Below are 24901 nucleotides of genomic sequence, written 5' to 3' on the forward strand. Positions count from 1 at the left end.
TGTTTGTCTAGTAAACTAAGAGATACACTTTTTGATTATTTATTCTATATATTTATATATAGTTTAGATTATGTATTTTTATTGACAACTTTAGAGATAATATTTATTTTTATTTTCAAACATTACATATTTTAAATTATATATGAATATATTGGTTTAATACCAAAACACTACAGGTTGTAAACAAAATTAATATATATCTGAAAACGGCCCGGAAGACGGGCACAAAATTAATGTGTTGAAATATTAACTGCATTGTAGAGACTAAAATTAGTGGACGCAAAACCATACACAAATTAGCTAATCAATTTTTAATGTCTACAAGTTGGGGTAGTAACTGGAAGAGTTGCATTGAGTTTTTCTAATCAATTTTGATATATTTTGTCCTTTCATGAAAGGCGGTTGGCTGCAATGTGACTCACCGAATGATTATCACAATAGGGATGTGCATGATGATGAATTCTACATTGAATAGAAACATCCCAAACTCTTGAAGTTGACGGCCCCTTTCTTTTTTAACTACTATGTCATGAAGATTGAAAGATCCCACGAAGACAGCTTACAGGCTGATGCTTATATAAGCCAATGTATCCAGGTCCAAAAGCCAAGACGTTCTTGTGTTGATAACATTCTATTAGCAGTTTCGGAACCACTCAACTCACAATGAGGCGTGAAAGACACGAATATCTCATTCGATCCCATCGAAAATAATAATGGCACTTCATTACTTTGAAATCAGAAAATAAACAAAGTTTTCAATTTAGTCCAACAAATCACTTCTTGATTAATTTCAACACGTCACCAACAAGATGTATAGAACCAGTTACAAGGACCTGATGCATCAACAACACAAATTTTGCAATTAGATAGTATACACAGTACACATGAAAGAAAGTGCAGAACATAAGGAAGCTAATCTTGATTATTCACAAATCTTCATCTTAAATATGTAATTATTAATTAAATTTACCTGAAAGCGAGTTGACTTGTTCTGTTGCACTCTGTCCCTAAGCCAATTGATAACCAGCGGCAATGACGAAAATACTGCACTGTGTTCGCAATTGCTGACACTCATTTCCATACCAGTTAAATCTTCAGAAGCCACACCGTTATTCTTGCCTGTGAGACACGTGACACCAAATAGGTTAAGGTCTATAACGTACCAAAGTATCTTTCATGGACTCAAGAAAGAAATACAAATTATGAAGAAAGAAAAGGAAAAACATTTCAAATAATCAGGTTTGTAGATTTGAAGTCTTAATACTTTGCATGTGATGGTAAAAAAAATACCTTTGTTTCCTTGCATGAGATTTTCCCACACTTTTTGTAGAGTGAACTGCCATGACAGGTCAATGTTAGAATCAGTTGGTGTTAAAGCATGGGATCCAACTTTGTGGTACAATGATAAACCAGGTACAAATAGTGCCTTCTTGAAGTACACACCTACAATTTCAATCCAGTAGTTTATTTCTTATTCAGAAAAAATGAAATCGCAAGTCGAAAAAATATTCATCCTAACTTTTTATCCTGATAGACCCAAACTAACACAGAATTAATCGAGGACAAAGTCAATTATTTGATAAGTATTTATTAATAGATATTTTAAATCATTATGAACTAACCATGTTGTAGGAAAGTCCAGAGGTTACTCACCATGATCAGCACAAGTTTTCATCAAGTGAGGAAGAAGAATTTGAGGATCTCGTACAGACATGCAATTGAACAGCAAAATCTGCATAAGAAATCAATGACTTCAATTAAATAACTGATGAAAAAGGACCAAGGTTCATAAAACATTAACATTTATATCCTATCATACAATATCTTTAAATTTCTTCCATTGTGTACACGAGTCATATGAATCAATTTCAAGAGCTTATAGTTATGATTCCCATTCAGAAAATAAATTATCCCTAATACCAACAAAGTTTAGTTATTCATATTTTGACCACTGATTTCTCTGCTGAACATAAATAACAGCTCATTTATCTACCTGCGCAGATTTTTGTGCTTCACCTCCGTGCGTCTTCACCACTTCATTTGAGAACTTGGAAGGATCAGGTTTCTGAGAAAACAAGGTCAGGTTATGGTCTCTGATTGCAAGAGAAAACCACCTTGCACACGCTTCCATGCTCTCAGGACTGTGAGCCCCGTCTAAAAAGAAGAAAAGTTCATTTGATATTTCATTGTTGATGTGTTCGTCACGAACAATCTGAGCCCTTCCTTGCAGACTTGCGGTTGCTAAACCTTTTACGAACTGCTCTGGCAAAGTGTGTTGCTTCAAGCAAGCAGATATGTCAACTCAGCAGCATGACAATAACAATACATAAACAAATATGGAACTTCCGTAAAGGAACTACTTTTCACATATGGAACTTACAATCTGTTTCAAATGAGTCTCTTCGAGATGTCCATTTATATTCATCCATGTAGAGCATAATGCAACAGCAAGACCTGCATTTACATATTGGTGCTGACCTTCAAGCCCTAGTTTTAAACCACTTAGTAATTTGACATCTAATGGGGCTGTCACTTGAAGAGGTACCTACAGTTATATACATGTGCTCAGCCGGTTGAAGATGAAAACAAGAGTGAAATTGATTTTAACTTGAAGTTAGAATTTAAATTTTTTGTTTCTACCGTTGATTTTTAGCCTTGAATTTAATGTTCAATCCACTTTTATATGAATGTATCCAAATATAAATCACTTTACATTCATTTCACTTTTAGCTAAAGTCAATTCATTTTAAATCTTTTTTTTCATTGCATAACCAAACACACACTATACCTATTCCAAATAGGAAAGACAAGAAAGATCTGAATTTGATTGGTGAATCTCTTAAATTTCAAAGGATCCTTGACAAATGTAAAAGTAAAGAGAGTGAAGACGCGACTTAATTAAATGTTAGCACGAGTATGTATGCCCAGCATGTTGAATCTAATTAAAGAAATTAATTTCTTTCATAGTCAACACAGATCCAAGTAATGTGGTGGTTCTCACGATATATCATCATTTTGGAAAAACAAATAGATGCACAAAGAGGATATAGGACAGATCTTTGGTCAAGATAATTAAATAACGTACATATATTTAGATAGTTGATAGTTCAACACTCAAATGCATATATGAAAGAAAATAGATGAAATTTTCTTCCAAATTTTTGTCTGATGCATATGGTTACATAAATGAATCTAAGCTAAAGGCCATAATAAGTTTACATTTTTTTTGGTACATGCAGCAACTTGTACAATCTTATCTTACTTTGACATGGAAGTAAGCACATGAAAGAATGTACTTACATTCAACTGAGAAGCCTTATCTTTAAGTACATTCATTGCTTCATCAGGTTGAGTCACTGTAAATGCAGGAATCCGATGCTACATAAAATCAAAATATAAAATAACTATAAGGAATGGAAAGAAATTTATGGAAAAATAATAAAGGATAGAAATCACACTGGGTGATACAAGGAAAGACATGAAAGTGTAAAAGATAGATATAATCACAATGATGGGTTCTAGGGAAGGGTCTGACCTACTATGGCTCTATTATAAGCAACATTACCAAACATTTGCTAGAGACTAAATTCACAATCTAAACACCGAAACTCCAACCATTGCACCACGACTCCTCTTCTTTTCTTCTTTTAAAAAATTAAAAAAGATAAAAGAAAATAACACTCGTGTGACTCCTATATTGGTTAGGTGATGGATGTGAGACACAGAACTCCGGTTTAAAGTGGAGGCTATCCCCTCTTAACAACTTGGATTTTAGCTGACAGCATGATGCTATAAAGCTCCCGCTATTACAGGGTCCAATGAAGAAACCCATCAAAATTAAATGTCTTTACTTTATATATTACCTTGAAGATTCCAGCCTTCTCACCGGCAATTTCTCCAAGCGTATTCCCTGTTAATAGAATCCACAAGACAGAGGTAAGCCGAAATGGTTGAATAAATCTGATAGGACCCTGGGTCTGAGCCTTAGATAAATAAGAGTTAATTAGGACATTCTCTGAATTTTAGGGAATTTCTGTTATAAGGGAGAGTGGGAGCAGAAGATGAGAGCCATTCAGAAATTTTGTAGAGAAATTGGTTAGGAGATTTCTCTCTGGTATGATCATATTGCTCTGGTTAGGAGTTCTTGAACTGTGGCTTATCCCTTCATTCCATTTCCATTATTGTAGAGCTCTTGAGCTCATCTTTTCCATTCAATAAAATAATTTTTCGTTACCCTGGTTCTACGGGTTATATCAAATTCGGTGACTTTCATCCATATTCTTGGACATAAATTATAGGACAATAAAATTTAGCACAGTTTGTACATTTAATCAGGTTACTAAAAATTCTAATAATTCACCTATTTAACTATTCAAGATTTACAAGTTACAACATATCTCCATGTACTATATACTGAAAAATGAGATCGCAATCACAGGCTTCTTATTTATTATTCTTGTTATAGTGGTAACACATATTGCACCAGATATAAATTTATTTTGTTTTTAACTTTCAAATTATTTCACAATTTTCATGAGCACTAACCAGATGTGCAGTAAATTAGCAACTATGGGAATTACACAAAAGAGAGTTGGAGGGAGTGGGAGAGTACTAACCAAGAATTTCCATGTGGTCATACCCAAGAGAAGTTATACCACACACAATAGGTGCTTGCATCTGAAACAGTAAACAACTGCATATGAATGGTCCAATTTAAGTTTGTAAAAAATATCAGCAGTTAAGCAATCTTATGATATGATAGTCTATTACTAAAGGCCAACACATTTCTGCTGAAATGCCAATTATGCATACCACATTTGTTGCATCGTATTTGCCACCTAACCCAACCTCCATTATGCAAACATCCACCTGCATATAATTTGAAGTAAAATAAAAATAAAGTATCGGTATGAAAACAAGTTTGCATTGGAATTTAAAGCATATGGATCAAACCTGCTCTTCTGAAAATATCTTGAAGGCGAGTAAAGCAAGGAAGTGAAAAAAGGTAGGCATAGGAACACTGTCATCAGTTTTTTCCTGTGCACCGCCAAGACAGTATAAGAAACCACTTATCAAAATCACATCAAACCACAAGTATATTTTACGATTCTGTAACTACAACTTCAAAGTGACCACTATGTTCTGCAACACATAAAGTGCTATTATTACATAACTTCATATTGTGCTAGAACCAGCCCAGTAAAAATTAACTCCATTGTGCTTAGTTTTCCAGATGACACCCAGACTTAAAAATATTAAAGCTAACTGCTACATCTTAGTATTTTCTCTATCAATTACTTTGTATCTTCTGAAAGACTGAAATCCATGCAAGCAATAACTCAAAAAGGGAGAAAAATGAAATAGCTGCATAACTTCAACACAATTAGCCCTAAATTATCATCTAGACACTCTAAACTGTTACTGGTAAACTAGTTTGCGGATCTGCAAAAATAAGTTGTGAGAAAGATACCGCCAGTTCAAATTAGGAATGTGATTTGGTTCAAGTACAAATAAAAAAGGAAAAAACAATAACCAGGTTTTACAACTAACCAAAACTTCTACCAGTAAAAAAAAATATAATGACACATTTATTCACAAAATATACCTTTAGTCTATCATAACACCACCAGAAATATGCTAAAAATTTCTCTTCGCAGATTTCCACACTGCAGAAGTAACAAGGGTAATGCTAATGAATCATAGCATAGTAGCTATGCTGCAAAAGATGAACTATAAGGCGGCATTTGATGTACTTTAGTAAGTCCATAAAATTTGGTAAAACAGTAGAAGGACAAAATCAATGATATAAGAGTGAAAACAACTCATCGATTTGAGGTATTATTTACATGGTGAGAAAGCTTCACAACCTCTATTACATTTTTCTATAACAGAATAACTGAATGTGCTGACTTAGCAACTGCAATAAACGTTGTCAAAGCTAACTATAGAGCTAAGAATACACATAACCTACTACACTAGCATACACAGGCTATTATTCGAACCCCCCTCCCTCCCAAAGTCAAGGTGATGGTATTAGCTCAAATAAATCAAACTCTTATGTTTGGATTGTAGATCACAGAACCAAGGCTTGCATAGAGAGGCTCACGGGATTTAGCAGGTTGCAACTTGCAATGATAAACCATGGAATAAGATCCTTTTAGAAAACAAAATACCTCTTCACAGCTTGTCAAGTAAACGTGCTTCCGATACTGAGGTTGACACACTTCATCAGCCCCACAAGATATTTCTTATTATATCAATGTATCATACAGTAAGGCCACAGCTATTAATCTGTACAACTTCGGATCTAGAAAAAATCATCTCCATGTTTTTCAATTTGCAATTGCTGATAATGAGAGTGGAAAGCTCATTGATAGTCATGTGAGTTCAATTGAGAAGATCTCAAAATAATCAGATTAGGAGAGAAAGATAACACCATTGGGAAGGTGCTCAAAGTCAACTCCAAGAAACAAAGGACTGACACGAAGCTTACAAAAGGGGAAGAAGAAACTTGTGCAACATTTACAGAATGCATCTGAATCAGTACATTGGTGATGCTTCCCTAACCGAGCTTCTTTAGCCAGAAGAAGTGCTTCTATGTCAGGTACAGAATAAGATGAATCATAGTCTGATGAAAAGGATCATAGTCTTCATCAAGACCTTCAAGAATGGCATTGAAATTAGGGAATGAATAATAGCCTTAAGGCGAAGTAAGAGTTCTGAAATTGTTCAACCTCCTTACTTCATGTTGTACAACAAGGATCAAAGGCCTTTGCTGCAACTCAGATTGATGTTTGTTCTTTCTTCATACGAGATAGCTTCAGTAGCTCTATGATATTGAGTTGTAAAGGCATAGCTGGATGTGCTGGCTCAGCAACTATAATAACAGTTGTTATAACTAATTATACAGCTAAGCACACAAATAAGCTACTAACTTGTATATACAAGCTATTCCTATGAATAGCTTCTAACAGGAAAGATTAATTTGTTACAAACCATTTCAATATTAAAAGGTTAATCAGAATTCATGATCAATTCTATGACCCAAGAGAAAGTAAATGACAGATTGAGATCATAAAAAGTCAATGAATAAGTAATAATGGAAATAAAGTCAATGAATACATATGAGAGACTCACCCATCTAAACGAAATCTTTCTCGTATATCAATTAGATGAGGAGAAGTGAAAAGCCCATTGCGAAAACCACAGTTACGTAATATAGATTCTGTGAAGGTGCATGTAGATCCCTACGGAAGCAAGATAGAGAAACAAAATATGTATCATAATGGATGCAAGAGTAAAAATAGATGAAACTGGAATACAAAGCTACTACCAACTACCTCAGTTATTGCAATAAGTTTGAAATTCTCATTGAACAGGATGGAACATAAATTCATAACATACATACATTATGTTAATTTTCAAAAGCAGCAATTATATTTTTAAAGTCTTTGCAAATTTAACTAATACATTCACGAACTTTCAACATGGTTTCACTTTCGAAGTAATTATCAATCAAATTTAAATTAATGAAAGTACCTTCCCTTTAGTACCAGCAACATGAATAATCTTCATATTTGAAATTGCCTCCTCCAACTCAAGCATCTATCGAATCAAACACGCCATTATTAACATCACCAAACAACTAAACATTTTCCAACAAACTGAACAAATACATTGAAAGCAAATTCACAAACAGTTTGCGTGCCTTTAAATACTGAAATAGCACGCTGAATCGCTCCTCCATGTTGACATCACCAACCCGAGTGCGTTTGGTAATCAAAGATGACAAGGCTTCCAATGCTTCTTCATATGGCGTCAATGGCGAAGATTTTGGAGACCCGTTATCTCCTCCTGTAAATCAAAGGCGGCAAAAAATAGGCCTCAAAAAGTGAATCAACATAAAAATTAAAAATTAAAAATTAAAACTCGAAACAGTTAGATATTGGAACAATCCAGATTTGAAATTCAACAATAGAGGTAGAGATGGAAGTAAATACCTTCGGCCATGATTGTTTTTGATTGAAATCTGAATAAAAAACGATAAAGTGAGTTTGGTTTTGTGAAATGTGAAGCAGAGATAATATAGAGAGAAAGAATAAGAGAATTATCACATCATGGAAGGGGGATTGGGAATGAAGGGTTGGAAGATAGAGGGTATGTTTGTTTTGAAATTATTTTTTTTTAAATAATCTTTATAGTGTAATATATTTTGATATAAAAAATTTTATTATTTTTTTTATATAAAAATTTAATTTAAAATATTATTTTAAGTATTTTATCGTTTTATCAGAAAAAAATTGGATAATAAAAATGATTGCAAAGCTTCAGAATGACGATGTGTATGCAATTTTGGAGTGTAATAGTAATACGATTTACGGTTATTAGTCGTCGTCCTCATCACTGATTAAGAAAGTAATATTTCGATATCTACTATTTTATTAGGATCGACAATGAATCCAACTAACTTCAATATAATTCGAGATTCTTTATTAAAGTTGATTCATAAATTAAATAAAAATTGAATATAAAAAAAAACTAATTTGTTAGGATCGACAATAAATCCAAATAACTTAAATATAATTTGAGATTTGATTAGACAATTAGATTATTGAACTTGATTCATAAACTAAATAAATTGAATATAAACAAAAAAGAATTAAGTTAGTTAACTAAATTACTTGAACTTAAATTATAGATTGTTGATAAATTTAGTTTCATAGATAAACATGAGTATATATATTTCCAAGAGTAGGTTTTAAATACTTATTCCAAATCTTAATTATCTATTCTTTTCTAATCTTAGAATTTTATTTCATTTTAATATTTTTATTTTAAAAAATATTAATTTAAAATGATATATATATATATATATATATATATATATATATATATATATATATATATATATATATATATATATATATATATATATATATATATATATATATATATATATATATATATATATATATATATATATATATATATATATATATATATATATATATATATATATATATATATATATATGTATATTTATATATATAAAGTTAAATATATATTTATTTTCGATAAATAGATCAACATTCAATTTTAATCTATCTAAAAATTTCTTTAAACAATCGTCTTCGTAAACTTTGTCGTCCGTAAAATTGGTCAATCCCGTTAGTTTTGATTAACGGAGGCTTGCGTGGAACATGTTTAATTAATCAACGTGGATTATTATTTTTTAAATTATTCGCCATTGTAGATGTTATTCTAATAAGGTTAAATAAATAATTAGAATTCAAAAGTCTTAAACCATTCCACAATATTATTCACGAAATTCCTAAAACATCTTCTTATTCATCTGTGTGGTCCCTTCCTTCCCAGTTGCATGCATTCTTGTGGTCCCAGTTCAAAATCTTGTCGGAGTCGTGGTCTTCTCATTCCTTTCAGTTGCAAGTGTTCTTGTAGTCCCAATTATTCACAGTTTGTGGTTTCATGTATTTCAATTTGATTTATTAAGTAATGTTATGGTTATATTAAGAATCATTTTACTTGTATTATTGTTGTATATTGTATGCTTTGGTCTAAATTGTATATGTATCTAGGGAGTATTTCCTACTGTATATCGTATTTGACCTAATTTGATAAACGTTAACCCTAAGTGAATTAACTGTATATGACATGGATAAATTTAAGGTTTTGTTCTACACAAAGGGATGTTTTATAAAAGAACCTAGCTTAAGATATGAGGGTGAGGATGTTTATGCACACAGTGGTCAAGATCCGAATTATTGGTCTTATTTTGAAGCTTGTGACTTAGTCAAAGGGATTGACCCTGAGTTTGATGTTGGAATGTTAAAATATGGTGGAAGCATGATGGTGGTTCTCTAGAAGAAGATTTAAAACCATTTAAGGACGATAGAGATGCTTCTGAGTTATTTGTGTATGCGCTAGGAAATAATTATGATGTTGAGATATTTACTAAAGCAAAACCAGAAATAGGAGAGATCACCTTTATGGATAGGATTATAGAGAAAGACAAATGGAAGACATGTGATGAAGAGGTTGATAATTTAATTGAATCTAGTGATGAATCTGTGGAGGGTGTACATTTTGATGATAACGAGGAGGAGAGGATGAAAGAGTTTGATGAATGTGTTGATTGTGAACCTAGAACTGAACTAGTTGTTGATAGTGAGACCCCTTGTGAACCACCAAAGAACATATTTATCACATAAGAGATATGTAAGGAACATGTCATTGAAGATGACTACATGAATGATAAACTTGATAGTGGGGCAGATGATGACATGCCTAGCGTAATTAGGTTCAATAAAAAAGATGTTCTTAGTAAAGATAAAAGCATTTAGGATAAAAACATTGTTTCATAAGAACAAGTGTGGAAGACATATTTTCAATAAAAGTGCCAAAGTTGGGTGGGTTGCAAATGTTATTATTGATGGGTTGAAGAATAACAAAAAGATGGAGTTAAATGAGGTGGTAGCAGATGTTAGACTTAAGTATGAAATTGAAATATCGGGTTGTAGAGCTTTCAAGCCAGGGTAGATTGCTAGACAAGTTGTAGAAGGTGACTTTTGGAAACAGTTTAGCTATTTATGGTCTTATGGTGCTAAGTTAAAGAGGGCTTCAGCAGGACACACTTTTAAGGTTAACATTGCATATCCATCTCCAGGGTTGCAACCAAGATTTGAAAGGTTCTACTTATGTTTTGATGGGACCGAACCAAGAAGGCTTTCACAAAATCATGCAGGCCATTTATTGACTTAGATGGATGTCATCTGAAACATAAGTATAGTGGTACATTACTGATTATTGTTGGGAGAGATCCTAATGATCAATATTTACCTATTTCTTTTAGAGTTGTTGAGAATGAAATAAAAGATTCATGAAGTTAGTTCATTAAATTGCTTCTTGAAGACATTGGAGTAAACAGATGGTGTTTCATATCTGACCAGCAAAAGGTAAGTTTTATGGATAGGATTATAGAGAAAGACAAATGGAAGACATGTGATGAAGAGGTTGATAATTTAATTGAATCTAGTGATGAATCTGTGGAGGGTGTACATTTTGATGATAACAAGGAGGAGAGGATGAAAGAGTTTGATGAATGTGTTGATTGTGAACCTAGAACTGAACTAGTTGTTGATAGTGAGACCCCTTGTGAACCACCAAAGAACATATTTATCACATAAGAGATATGTAAGGAACATGTCATTGAAGAGGACTACATGAATGATAAGCTTAATAGTGGGGCAGATGATGACATCCCTAGCGTAATTGGGTTCAATAAAAAAGATGTTCTTAGTAAAGATAAAAGCATTTAGGATAAAAACATTATTTCATAAAAACACGTGTGGAAGACATATTTTCAATAAAAGTGCCAAAGTTGGGTGGGTTGCAAATGTTATTATTGATGGGTTGAAGAATAACAAAAAGATGAAGTTAAATGAGGTGGTAGCAGATGTTAGACTTAAGTATGAAATTGAAATATCGGGTCGTAGAGCTTTCAAGCCAGGGTAGATTGCTAGACAAGTTGTAGAAGGTGACTTTAGGAAACAGTTTAGCTATTTATGGTCCTATGGTGCTAAGTTAAAGAGGGCTTCAGCAGGACACACTTTTAAGGTTAACATTACATATCCAGCTCCAGGGTTGCAACCAAGATTTGAAAGGTTCTACTTATGTTTTGATGGGACCGAACCAAGAAGGCTTTCATAAAATCATGCAGGCCATTTATTGACTTAGATGGATGTCATCTGAAACACAAGTATAGTGGTATATTACTGATTATTATTGGGAGAGATCCTAATGATCAATATTTACCTATTTCTTTTAGAGTTGTTGAGAATGAAATAAAAGATGGGTAATGCTAACTTGTGCCCCAAGGGTACAAGTTAAGAGATAAATAAAGTAAAAAAGTCTTGGGATTTGCACGGTGAACTTAATACAAAGTCATGATTAATGATTCTTTTGTTTTTTTCAATAAAATTTTTCCATTTGTGGATTTCTTAACTTGTGCCCCAAGGGCACAAGTTAGCATTACCCATAAAAGATTCATGAAGTTATTTCATTAAATTGCTTCTTGAAGACATTGGAGTAAACAGACGGTGTTTCATATCTGACCAGCAAAAGGTAAGTTTTATGGATAGGATTATAGAGAAAGACAAATGAAAGACATGTGATGAAGAGGTTGATAATTTAATTGAATCTAGTGATGAATCTGTGGAGGATGTACGTTTTAATGATAACGAGGAGGAGAGGATGAAAGAGTTTGATGAATGTGTTGATTGTGAACCTATAACTGAACTAGTTGTTGATAGTGAGACTCCTTGTGAACCACCAAAGAACATATTTATCATATAAGAGATATGTAAGGAACATGTCATTGAAGAGGATTACATGAATGATAAGCTTGTTAGTGGGGCATATGATGACATCCCTAGCGTAATTAGGTTCAATAAAAAAGATGTTCTTAGTAAAGATAAAAGCATTTAGGATAAAAACATTGTTTCATAAGAACAAGTGTGGAAGACATATTTTCAATGAAAGTGTCAAAGTTGGGTGGGTTGCAAATGTTATTATTGATGGGTTGAAGAATAACAAAAAGATGAAGTTAAATGAGGTGGTAGCAGATGTTAGACTTAAGTATGAAATTGAAATATCGGGTTGTAGAGCTTTCAAGCCAGGGTAGATTGCTAGACAAGTTGTAGAAGGTGACTTTAGGAAACAGTTTAGCTATTTATGGTCTTATGGTGCTAAGTTAAAGAGGGCTTCAGCAGAACACACTTTTAAGGTTAACATTGCATATCCAACTCCAGGGTTGCAACTAAGATTTGAAAGGTTCTACTTATGTTTTGATGGGACCGAACCAAGAAGGCTTTCACAAAATCATGCAGACCATTTATTGACTTAGATGGATGTCATCTGAAACACAAGTATAGTGGTATATTACTGATTATTATTGGGAGAGATCCTAATGATCAATATATACCTTTTTCTTTTAGATTTGTTGAGAATGAAATAAAAGATTCATGAAGTTAGTTCATTAAATTGCTTCTTGAAGACATTGGAGTAAACAGATGGTGTTTCATATCTGACCAGCAAAAGGTAAGTTTTATTCACATTAACTATGTTTCATATCTGCATATTGTTATGAATTTTTAAACTAAATGCACTTGTTTTTTTTGTGCAAACAATCTGGTTCAAGTGTTTGAAGAGGACTACCCAGGTTTTGAACATAGATTATATCTAAGGCACTTGTACGCCAACTTCAAAAAGAACTTTGAATGATGCACATTGTTTAGGGGTCTTATAATAGTTGCAACCAAGGCAACTTATTTTAAGTCACGTGAATCTAAGATGCTTCAAATCAAGGATTTCATTTGGATGCATATGAATGGTTATATGTTATTCCCAAAACTAAATGGTGTAAGCATGTTTTTCCTTTTTTTTCTCTAAGTGTGATGTGTTAATGAACAATCTAAGTGAACCTTTCAATGAAACAATCTAAGTGAATCTTTCAATGCAAAAATCTTGTTACAAAGGGATAAACCAATAATAACCACATTTGAGAGGATAAGGAATTAACTTATGGGAAGTTTTTCCACCCTTAGAGAAAAGGTATATGGGTATAAAGGTGGAATCAAGTCTCAATGAGGGACTAACTGTCAATGAGGAACCAACTATCAAAAAGGAACCAACAAAAGCTCCAGGTTTAGACAAGTATTGTGAATGGGATCCTGAGACTTTGGCAGCGTTGCTAAGTGATAAAGATATTTTGGACATTCAACCTTTAAGTATTGACACATCACATATCCAGTCAAGTGCATCAAAGTCAAATGTTGTCAGGATATTCTTTGGTAAAAAACAAAAGTATGTAAAAATAATGCTTTCAAACCACCGTGAATTTCTTCACAAAATCCAAGTTGTAGTGACCTTGTGAGTATATATATTTTATGTGGATATTCCTTATTTATTGATCTTTCTTATGCCTATTCATTCTTATTCCAGGTCAAGACACTAATACCAAAGAACAAAGTGAATAATAATGCTGGTGTGACAATTGTAAACAGAAAAAGTGACAAACTGAGGACCCTGCAAATAAGGAACATATTTGGCCCTGGTGAAAAGCATGATGATCCATTGGTGATCACTGAATAGGAACCCATAGAAGATGTCAATGGTGATGGTAGAGTATCAGAAATCTAGGAATACATTAGCAAGGGGCTAACTTAATGAAGAGTATTTGAAGATCCATTTGAAGATCTTTATGTTTTGTTTTTGTATTATCACCATGTTGTGAAGATATTTATGTTTGTCTTTTAAAGGCATATGTATTGTAATCACCATGTTGTGGAGACATATGTATTGTAATGTAATGAACACCATGTTTTGAAGATGTCTTGAAGACATATTTATGTTGATATTTGAATGGTGTAATATCACAACCATGTTATAAAGATATTTGTGTTTTAACAAATCTGTTTGACCATACTATGTACAAATATGTCAAAATATATACTAAACCATGTCAAAATAACATAAAAATTTGAATTGAACAAAATTATATAATTGAACAATATTTCATAAACAATTGAATAACAATTCATAATCAATTCAACAACATTACATAAACTATTGAACATCATTCCATAATCATTTCAATAACATTACATAACCGAACAATACATTTTAATATATCCTTCAACATTTACACTTCAATATCAAGAACATGTTGAGCATAAACAGAAATACAAGACATATCGACTTCAATTTTCCATTATAATGCCTCGGACTTCATCTTCATCTGCAATTTCTTGTTCTTCTTCATTGAAGATTGATACAACTCATTCAATATTTCAGCCACTTGCATCTCCTTCATATTGCTCCAATCCTTGCTCCAATCTTCATCTACACTTTCAAAAACATCCTTTCCTTGTACTATATCTTCATCCCATGTGAATAAATTTCAAGTTTCCTCAGTTTTCCAAAATGGACGCCTCCAGAAAAGTCTCCCTTTATTATGTTTGTTCTTGAACTGGTATGATATCATACGAGCATTACACTTACACCTTCTCCCTGGACGGTTGCTCACACTTGTGGAATGATAAAAAAATTGATTTGCCTCGCCTTGATGAAAATGAAACTTAATGTGTATTTTTGAATGATTTGCAGTGAAGAAGACGACTGGGACGAGTTGTAGTGAAAACAAGAAGAATGAAACGACGATCTAAAGTGAAAAAGAGTTGAACGCTTCGTGCAATTAGGGTTCTGAAATTAACATTTAAATAACAAAAATAATTATTAAAAAAAATCCAATGTGTCACAAAAAAACACATTTGGACGTCCATGTATGCAACCGTTAAGCCAATTTAACGAAAGGGACGAAATTTATGGATAAAACATTTTACGAGGACCATTGTTTGAAGGAAAATTTTAGAGGGACTAAAATTGAATGTTGGTAAATTTATAAGAACCCTTGACAAATTTATCCGTAAAAAATTAGATTTAAAAAAATGACTTATAAGTCCGTGAAGTAAATAAGATGAACCTAACGAGTTAAATTGAGTTGTTCGTGAACTTAAAACGAGTCAAGTTTGAGCTTAAAAAAAGTTCGTGTCAAACTCAAGTTGAGTTTTGAGCTAAACCAATTCTTATCGAGTCGAGCCGAGTCGAGGCAAGTTTGACCTGACTCGACTCATTTACAACCCTACCTCCATCCCAAATAACATGAGCATTTTGCACCAATTTAAAAATTTAATTATTTTGTATGTAAAAGACAAATTAGATATGACTTTACAATAACGTCTTACAAGAGTTGAAAGAAGAAATAGTAATAAATACTATAAGGTATATTAGGAAAAAAAATTATTAATGTTGACATTTAAATTGTAAAGTGACATATAATTTGAGATGATTTCTTTTAAATAAAATGTATTATAATTTGGGACGAGGAAGTATCATAGAGAAAAGCAATGTCAACTCATATATAATCAAGATTATATAGAAACATCAGGAGATAGCAAGTTATGTCTCTACTCTTTTTTAGATGACGAAACCAATCCTCTTAAAAATTAAATTCATTATCCTAGGTGACACAATATTGTTCGCATGAGCATTTGCACTCTTTGTAAAAGATCCACTGCTTCAGGTGTTAGAAAACCAAAGTTGTCAAAGGCAAATGAAAAGAAAGTATGTTGATTGTTGGAACATACTTTCTCATACTTGATCACTTTACTTGAAGTGGCTTTGAGATTTGTATGTCCCACATTAAAACCGATAGTCCTTAGTATAACCAATGGGGAGACCCTAGTCATGTTTACACATGCATATTATCCCCCTACCCACCCATACATTATAACATCTATAGACCTAAGACTCGATCTCCCCTCTTATGGGTCAGTCAAGAAATTTACAGACGCCTCTTTCTTCACAGATACACCTGCACGCCTATATATACCAAATATGAAATATATAACAAAGTCATGTTAGTATTTGAATCCTAGAAGCTCATTAAAATGAATAAAATGTTTCCCAAATGTATCCAAGCACGCCTTACGATAAAAGAGAAAACCTCATCAATAGGAAATATAGGAATTATAAGCCAATATTTAAGGATGGTACGTGTTTACTGGTGTTTTTGGTAAATAATCACGAGTTTGGAAATATGTGAGATTAACCCGAAAAATCTCCAAAGCAATTTGTGCAAATAATTCGTGTCAACATATGGGCGCGTGAATTGACTGCGGCATAGAAAAAGACTTTAAATGAAGCCAGGTTGTGATAAATGATTAGGTAAAGTGCAATAAATGACATTAAACAAAACGAAGGTAAAAGTACGTGTTTATTTTAAGGAAGCAAAAGACTAAAAAAGAGTGGATGTAGACACATACATGTTTCTCGCTCAACTGTTTCACTCTTTGACATGGGTACTCTAGTGGTATGGAGAATATGTATGAAATTTTGCGACTACTGATGTATGAGTCTGATATTTGTTTTATTTACAAAGTAATCATCGATGACAATTATGATTATTGTGGAACTACTGCTTTTACTCCACATTCAATCTTCAAGTTTCCACTAGTGTGCTTACGTGTCTTCCAATACACTCTCTGTTCAAAACCCACATTGAATGGTAACTGCTTCCCACTTCTTCATGAACCCTCGATGCTAACTGCTCCAACATGTTGTCGACGTTGCTTATCAAGGACTTAAGACTTATGAATTTACTAAGTCTTTTACATCACGTGGCTTAATCGACTGGTCCTCTTGAAGGAATAAAGGCATATATCGACTACCCTTTTCGAGATTTTGGACATATTTCAACGATCTGGGTCTTGGGGATTTATCCCTCAGAGTCCTCCAAACCACGTCTCACTGTGTCGACAGCTCGGTTGACCCCTCATCATTGGTTTATCGATGACTTATCATTAGTACTCTTTTAAAGACACTTCATTAATGCATTTTCACAGTAAATGTCTTTTCATTGACATTCTTTGTTGAATTTCTAGTAGCTAAAAATTCGAGCATAACACATGCCCCCCTAAAAATGTCACTGTCGATCCATATATGAGGGGAGAAACGTGGAATTATTTGTAAGTACTCTATCATTGTTCACATTATGTGCCATGTCACCCCAGTCTTGCTTGTTGTTAGTCATTATCACTAACTTTTCTACCATTGCACATGTAAAATTCGTGTGTGCAGATTCACTATGATTACCTATTATTCCTTAGGAAGACTAAGTGAAATGTAAATGCTCTAACTTGCATCTTGCATTCCCCATGGCTTTTATATGCCATTTGTCGAATTAACCACCACATGGCCGATCTTTTCTCAGACAAAAATTGAATTGTTTCTTCATCCGCTATTTAAACGTGTTTATTCAAAACTCCTTCTTCTTTCCTATTTTTGCACCTTGCCTCACCGAAACGCTAGTTTTTCCTTCTTCTTTATGCTCTTACTCAGACAAAACCCATATCATTCAAGGGTAATTCCGGTACAACACCGTGTGGGCTTCGTAGCCAAAATTGATCTTCCTATCATCGTGGATGGCTGTGCCTACGTGCCGGAGCCTCCCTTGGAAACGAAACACATAAAGATCTAGTATCACTCTACTTTTGTCCCCTACGTGCTTGCTAGGTAAGATGCATGTATTTATGGTCCCCTTATCAAAATATATTAAGAAACCCCAACTTCCTCATGATTATTTCCCTATATATCGTGGGTATGAACCATTAGTGTTCATAGATGAACCTTTCAAGTTTAACTTCTTCAAAAACTGGTTCTTCTGTTCCTTTCCGCCACCGGAGGATGTTGAGTATATTAAGTGGCTGGATAGGGATGAAGGGAAAAACATACACTACCGGAAATATTTAGGGATTTATGATATAATCCAAATATCCAGGGTGAGTCTCTCTTATAATCCTCATATGTTGACCGCTTCCATGTGTTTCTAGGATACATCCACCAACATTTTTTAACTACCCTGTGGAATGATAACTCCAACTTTCTTCGATATAGTTGCTATAGTTAGTGTTCATCCAACTGGGACAAACTTCGATCCTTTAAAAGTTACCAGAACTGGTCCTCAATTCTCCTTCACTAGACCAACTTACACCTTTTTTATAAAGGATCATCAAAAGGCAACCCACAATATTCATATGTGCGAACATATTGAGTTTCTTACTTACGAGTTGTCGAGGTATGTATTTTGTGTTCAATCTGTTCAGGTGGATAAAATATATGCGCCGCTTGACACCCATCTTTATGAAGGAAGGAAAATATGTATGAGCCAACTAATTCTCACGAGACTTTATGATCCCTGGCTTTGGCTGTCGCTGATATGGTGAGACCAGAAAATCCCAATAGACTATAAATAAGGGGACCTATTTGGCTTTTGTAGTTGTGGATGGATATCACTTTTGAATCTTCCCTAAAGGCCAGAGTTCCTCCCAATTCGATGGAGGGAATTGAAGGTCCTCGTCTAGCTAAGATCACCCTGGAAGATAGGAGGCAGTCTCTCTAGAGATCTTCGAAGATTACTTCTAGATGTTTTACAGGTGTAAAACTTTCATTGAGTTGATGGCCCCATTTTCCAGTAGACAATGCGGTCCTGAATGGTTCAGGAAACCTTATACCAGTCTTGACGAGAGCAAGATGAGATCAAGAGGGTTTTATTTTCCTGATTTAATCCTGTCCTGACTGCGGCTAAAGCTATAAGCAGCGAAAGATGAGAGGTCCAAACTAGAAACCCCTGAGTTGGAGTCTGTAGAAAAGGAATTGTAAGAAACCACTAGTACTTGCTTGGAAAGGTTAAAAGTTGTTAAGCAGTTGGAAGCCAAAGTAGCAACATTGAAAGCCTTTGACCAACAGATCGACCAAAAGCTCATTCGTACCAAAACCTGCTTTGAGGAGTTGAGAGAAAAAATGAACTCTATAGTTTGAAATTCAGTAGGTTTAAACTTGCAATATCTCTTTTATTTTCGTTTCTCTTGGCCTTGTATTATTTGCCTCTTTCGGCGTTTTTATAATATTTCCATTTTGGCCAAATCAATGACATCTTGAGTACTATTTTTCTTTTGTGATATTGATTTCCTGAAGCACATGCTTATACTTTTCAAGTATTTTGCATTAATTCGCAGTGTTCGATTATCATGGCTTAACTCCTCAATCTCATACACGTTATTGGAAAAACATGATTTATTTTGAAAGGTCTTTCCCAATTTGGTGACCATTTCCCCAAGGTCCTATCTTTCTTGTCGAAAGGAAGTACAATACTCCAGACATAATCTCTGACAGAGAAATTTTTTGACTTAAACTTTATGTTGTAAGTTTCAGTTATTATCTTCTTTTGCCTCATCAAGACATCTAAAGCGAGTAACCTTTATTCGTCCAGGTCGACTAGATCATCCATCATCATACTCCAAAAATGGTCGGATGAGTTTTTTGTTTTGCCTTTGAGTTTTCACAGACTATAAGCATATATCCGCAGGTAAAACTGCATCATGACCAAACGTGATTCGAAAAGGTTTAATGTTTGTGGCTTCTTTGAGGGGGAGTTTTGCAAGTCCAAAGCGATTGATTTTAAGTTGTATGCCAACTTCTTGGCCTTTTGCCTATGTGTTTTTTTATAAAGCTTATGATGACTTTGTTCATATCCTCTACTTGACCGTTAGCTTCTGCATAATAAGGGGTCGATGTTAAGAATTTGATTCTTGTCTCGGCGGTAAACTCCATTACTTTTCTGCCGACAAATACTGAACCTTGGTCAGTTGTTATGGTTTCAGGTGTCCCATATCTACATATGATATGACTCTGTATGAAGTCAATCACCGTGTCTTGGTCGATGTTAGTTAGGGGAACTGCCTCGACCCACTTTACAAAGTAATCAATGCCCCACTAGGACATATCTATGACTTTTAGAAGACACAAGTTTGATCTCTCCTATCAGGTCTAATGCCCATCCCCTAAATGACCATAGTTTGATGTTCAAATGTAATTCACTAGCAGGTACATGTTGTATTCCTCCATGTTTCTGGCACTCATGACATCCTTGAGCGAACTTAATGCAATCCTTCAACACGGTGGGCCAGTATACCCCATGTCGACACAACAACCACTTCATTTTGTGGTCTGCTTGGTGAGCGTCATGTGATTCGCTATGAGTGTCAGATTGCCAAGTAGGTTTCACTCTCACTAATGCATTTGAGCAACACCTCTTGTGTAGTATTCTTTAACAATTTTTTCCTGTTGGGTTTCTAAGGAACTCAATAATTTCCCTTCACCAATCGTCATTTGTTATGTTGTCGATGACAAAAGTTTCAAAATTTTCAAAAAATCCTGGTAACTCCTCTGCCCCCACCAGATTTTGGTTGACAAATCTGGTCGGATAATGCTAGTCGATACCAGTTGTCTTTCACTTCAGTTAAGTTCTTTAATTTTCTCTTGGCTACTTTGTAGTCTGATGCCACTTGGGTCAAATCGTTGGCCTCTTGGTTTCGTATTTGTGGTACATGTTTAATATCCACAATTTCAAATCTTTTAAGCATTGAATTTGACTTGACGAAGTATATTAGCAGGTTATCTTTAATACATTTGTATTTCCTTGTTAACTGCTTGATCACCATTTCAGAGTCACCCTTGATCTCAACTATAGTTTCCCCCAAGTCTAATAATATCGTAAGACCTGTGATCAAGGCTTCATATTCAGCCTTATTGTTGGAATAATGGTTGTTGATCTTGAACTTATACTTAGTATAAATTCTTTCAGGGGACATGATGAAAACCCCCACACTCGTTCCATTGGAATGAGTGAAACCATAAAAAATATAGTTTCCATGCTGGGAACTCGACATAGTTCTACGCCATTTATGTTACTGCATGATCTACTACGAAATCAACAATAATTTTGCCTTTCATGAATTTTAAGGGTGCATAAGTTAAAGAGTATTCAGTTAGGGCTAATGCCCATTTTCCAACTTTACTATGTAAAATTGGTTACGACAACATATGTTTAATTATGTCAAAGTGTGAATAAACAAACACATATGAAGATTTTATATAATGCTTAAGTTTTGTTTAAGAAAAATATAATGATAAACACAAATTTTCTACCATAGTGTATCTAGTCTCAACATCATTCATGATTCAACTTAAATAATATATGGCTCTTTCGACGCCATCATCATCTTCTTGGGTTAACATACTCCCAATTGTTAACTCAGATGCAACAATGTACAACTTCATAGATTTATTCCTCATGGTAGGTAATAACATTAAAGGCTTCGACAGGTACCTCTTAATCTCATCAAAGGCTAGTTGATATTTTGGCCCCCATCTGAAACATTCTTCTTTCTTTAAACTTAGTAGTGGTGAGAATACCTTTGTCTTACCACTTATATTTGTAAGACCCTAATTTTGACCCTAAGATCCCTCGTGTTATCTCATCATATGCATTAGCATTGGGATCACACCTTGGCATCCTCCTTACCCCTCATCCATTGGGTTTGTATTGGGAGAGATCACTAAGCATCATGTGATTGTATCATACTTTGTATTTTTATCATTTTACTAACCAAAATACCAAAAATATGTCTTTGTATAAACTAACTCTTTTGTAGGTAGGGCATGTGCTCACCTTTGATCTATCAAGCTCACATCTAGGATTTAAGACCCTCAGTGCAAGGAGATCAATCAAGATTGTGTTACTGTGGCTCTAAGCATCATATATGGATCCCCATGGTATTCACATGTTATTTTATTCAAGAATTCATCAAGAGTTTGGAGTTGGTTTGCCTTGGAAACCCTAATTCATCTAGGTATCTTGTGTAACTTCTTCAACAACCTTCTTTACCAATTGATCAAATATTTCAAGGGATACTTCAAATTTCATCAGCTTATGCATATATGATCCTCATGAGTCCCAAAAGTCAAGAGAATTGCAAGTTAGCAAGTTGGTTAATGGTGGTTGACCAGAGGAATTCATCTAATCAAAACTGGGGTTTCCTAGACCCTATCTCCTACAATTTTTATCATATGAAAATGATTCCAGGAGAAACATTACTCTAAATTACATTCCAGACAACTTTCATGTTGAGGTCTAGAGCTAGTTTTGCTTGGAAAGTCATTTTTTATAATGAAATATTATAGGTCATTTTGTCTAAACCCTAATTTTGAGGTCAACTTCCCAATGCCATAACTTACTCAATTTTTATGATATGAAATACTTACAAGTTTCACAATCAAATTCAAGATGTCTACTTTAACTTTTATGTTTAGAGGAAGAGCTAATTCAACTTTTATGAGCATGTGATATGAGGATACATTATAGGTCATTTTGGACCAATGCCATTGAACAAGTGATTTTTCTCAACCTCAAAAATGCATAAATCCTTCATATTAAATCCAAATAAGATCAAATTTATGACCATTTTGAATTAATTTGAGAGAGATACAACTTTTATGAAGGAACGTTTCTCATTTGAAGCTCACATAAAATGTTAGCCAAGGTGGAATAAATGAACATATGGCTTGACACTTAGAATTTTTTTTAACATGTTTGATTTTCTCAACTTCCACCTCAAAATTCATCATGATCCAAGCTTCAAATGAAAAAGTATCCAACATGAAAGTTGTTCCTCTTGATCTAACCTTTCCAAAAAGTCCAATTTCATCCACTTTGGACAAGATTTAAATGGGCTGCGCATGGCTTGAACATTACATCATCATTTGGCAAGATTGAACTTAAAACTTCCACACACCAATGCATGACATTCCAACATGATCTCAAACTTGTTTGTATTCAATTATGGACCAAATGACATGATTTCATGGGCCTGTGCACGCCCATGCACCCATGCATCACTCATTGTTATTTTTGGATTCCATGTTCAAGTGTGCAAATATCAAATCAATTGGCTATAAATAGAGACCTCTAGGTTCAAAATTGAAAACCCCGGGCGCCAGCTTTGATCCCAAGCACTCAAATCCTCCCATTCCAAAGGATAATCTTGATAATTTCCATTTGGAAATTGAGTTTGAATCTCACTGTTTTGAGATTCAAATCTCCAAGGATCCAAAGCCTTTTGATCATTCTATTATACTCCTTCAAGCATCCTAAGCAAGATCAAACACAAGCAAGAGCAAGAACAATCGAATTCAGACCTACATTGAAGGTATTTTCCCATAAATTTTCATCTCTTCGATTCTCACTTAATTCTCCATAATTCTCTTGGATCTTTGATTGTCTAAAGTCCTACCAATGTAGGCGCAAGATTGAGTTGCTTTGAGGTCAAATCGAAGCAACTCAGATCGTGCACCTCAAATTTCAACTCCTTGTATCTCTCAATATACTTGGAGTTAGGATAAATTGAGGCCAAATTCGAGCTCAGTGCCATTTTTACTTTAAAATCATGTCCTTCTTTTTTATTTTGGTGATGGTTGTGACTGAACCAGTCCAGTGAGGCTCACCGGAGAAGGAGACCGAAGCTTTGGCTCCGGTGGTGAGTTGGCAGTCATCAGAACCACATGATCCATTTCAAATGTTTTAATCTCACACGTTGGTTTGGATTACCGTTTGTGTGGCGCACTGACTCAAGATCACGGTGGACAGCGCGCTGAGAGCCACTTGATTTGCCACCTTAATTAATGAGGGAGATCAAGTGGTCCACGTTTTTTCTGATTTTCATTTTATTTGGTTTATTTTCATTAATTCATATTAATTTTAATATTGATCCAAAAAATATGAGAGTTTCACCAAAAAAATTTAAATAAATTTCTCTTTCATTTTCTGAATTAAAATTATTTTTTGGATCATTATTAATATTTTTCACGATTTAATTGATTATATGAATATTTTTAATTGTTTAAAAATAGTTTTAAGTTTCCAAAAATTATGATTTTTTTTCTCCAAGGTCCCTTGACCTTGTTTGACCAATGATAAATATCATGGCCATTTCTTTGGTTTTTTTATGAGATTTTAGGAATTTGCCAAGCCATAATTTAATTTAATGCATATTTTAATTGATTTTAATTATTTAAATGCCAAATAAATTGTGTTGAGCTTCTAATTTTGACTTGTTGAGTTTGACTTGTGTTGTTGGGTCTTGGTCAAGGTTGATTTGACTTTGTTGAGTTAAAATCATTGGATTCAAGGGATTGATGAAATGTACATTTCATCTCCCAAAATGAATGAATGATTTTAATTTGGTAAAAGTCCTCCTTTGATCAATTTGTGTTGATTCCATTTCCCCTCCCTCTTCATCTCAATCTCATTCTCTATTCATATATGTCATGGGCCTATGATATCTCCATATCCTAAGGCTAGTTGATTGAAAAATCAACATGAGTGTGGATGAGATTAGGTCTACCCTTCTGCATATTCTTTTTAACT

The 24901-nt window shown here is 33.9% G+C and overlaps 1 protein-coding gene across 1 annotated transcript; it reads right to left on the minus strand.

Annotated features, from left to right (window-relative positions):
- Nucleotides 1–274: 274 nt before the first annotated feature.
- On the minus strand, nucleotides 275–8173 carry LOC127083874 (folylpolyglutamate synthase). Its single transcript, XM_051024235.1, has 16 exons — nucleotides 8001–8173; nucleotides 7709–7854; nucleotides 7540–7605; nucleotides 7138–7247; nucleotides 5606–5666; nucleotides 4954–5037; nucleotides 4813–4869; nucleotides 4617–4677; nucleotides 3864–3910; nucleotides 3301–3378; nucleotides 2381–2545; nucleotides 1994–2278; nucleotides 1654–1732; nucleotides 1291–1443; nucleotides 971–1119; nucleotides 275–833 (listed from the first exon to the last, which is right to left on the minus strand). Exons 1-16 carry the CDS (start codon nucleotides 8008–8010, stop codon nucleotides 774–776), a joined length of 1611 nt encoding a protein of 536 aa, XP_050880192.1. The 5' UTR covers nucleotides 8011–8173; the 3' UTR covers nucleotides 275–773.
- Nucleotides 8174–24901: the final 16728 nt, after the last annotated feature.

This window comes from Lathyrus oleraceus, chromosome 5, assembly GCF_024323335.1.
Source record: "Lathyrus oleraceus cultivar Zhongwan6 chromosome 5, CAAS_Psat_ZW6_1.0, whole genome shotgun sequence".
NCBI classification, from domain to species: Eukaryota; Viridiplantae; Streptophyta; class Magnoliopsida; order Fabales; family Fabaceae; genus Lathyrus; species Lathyrus oleraceus.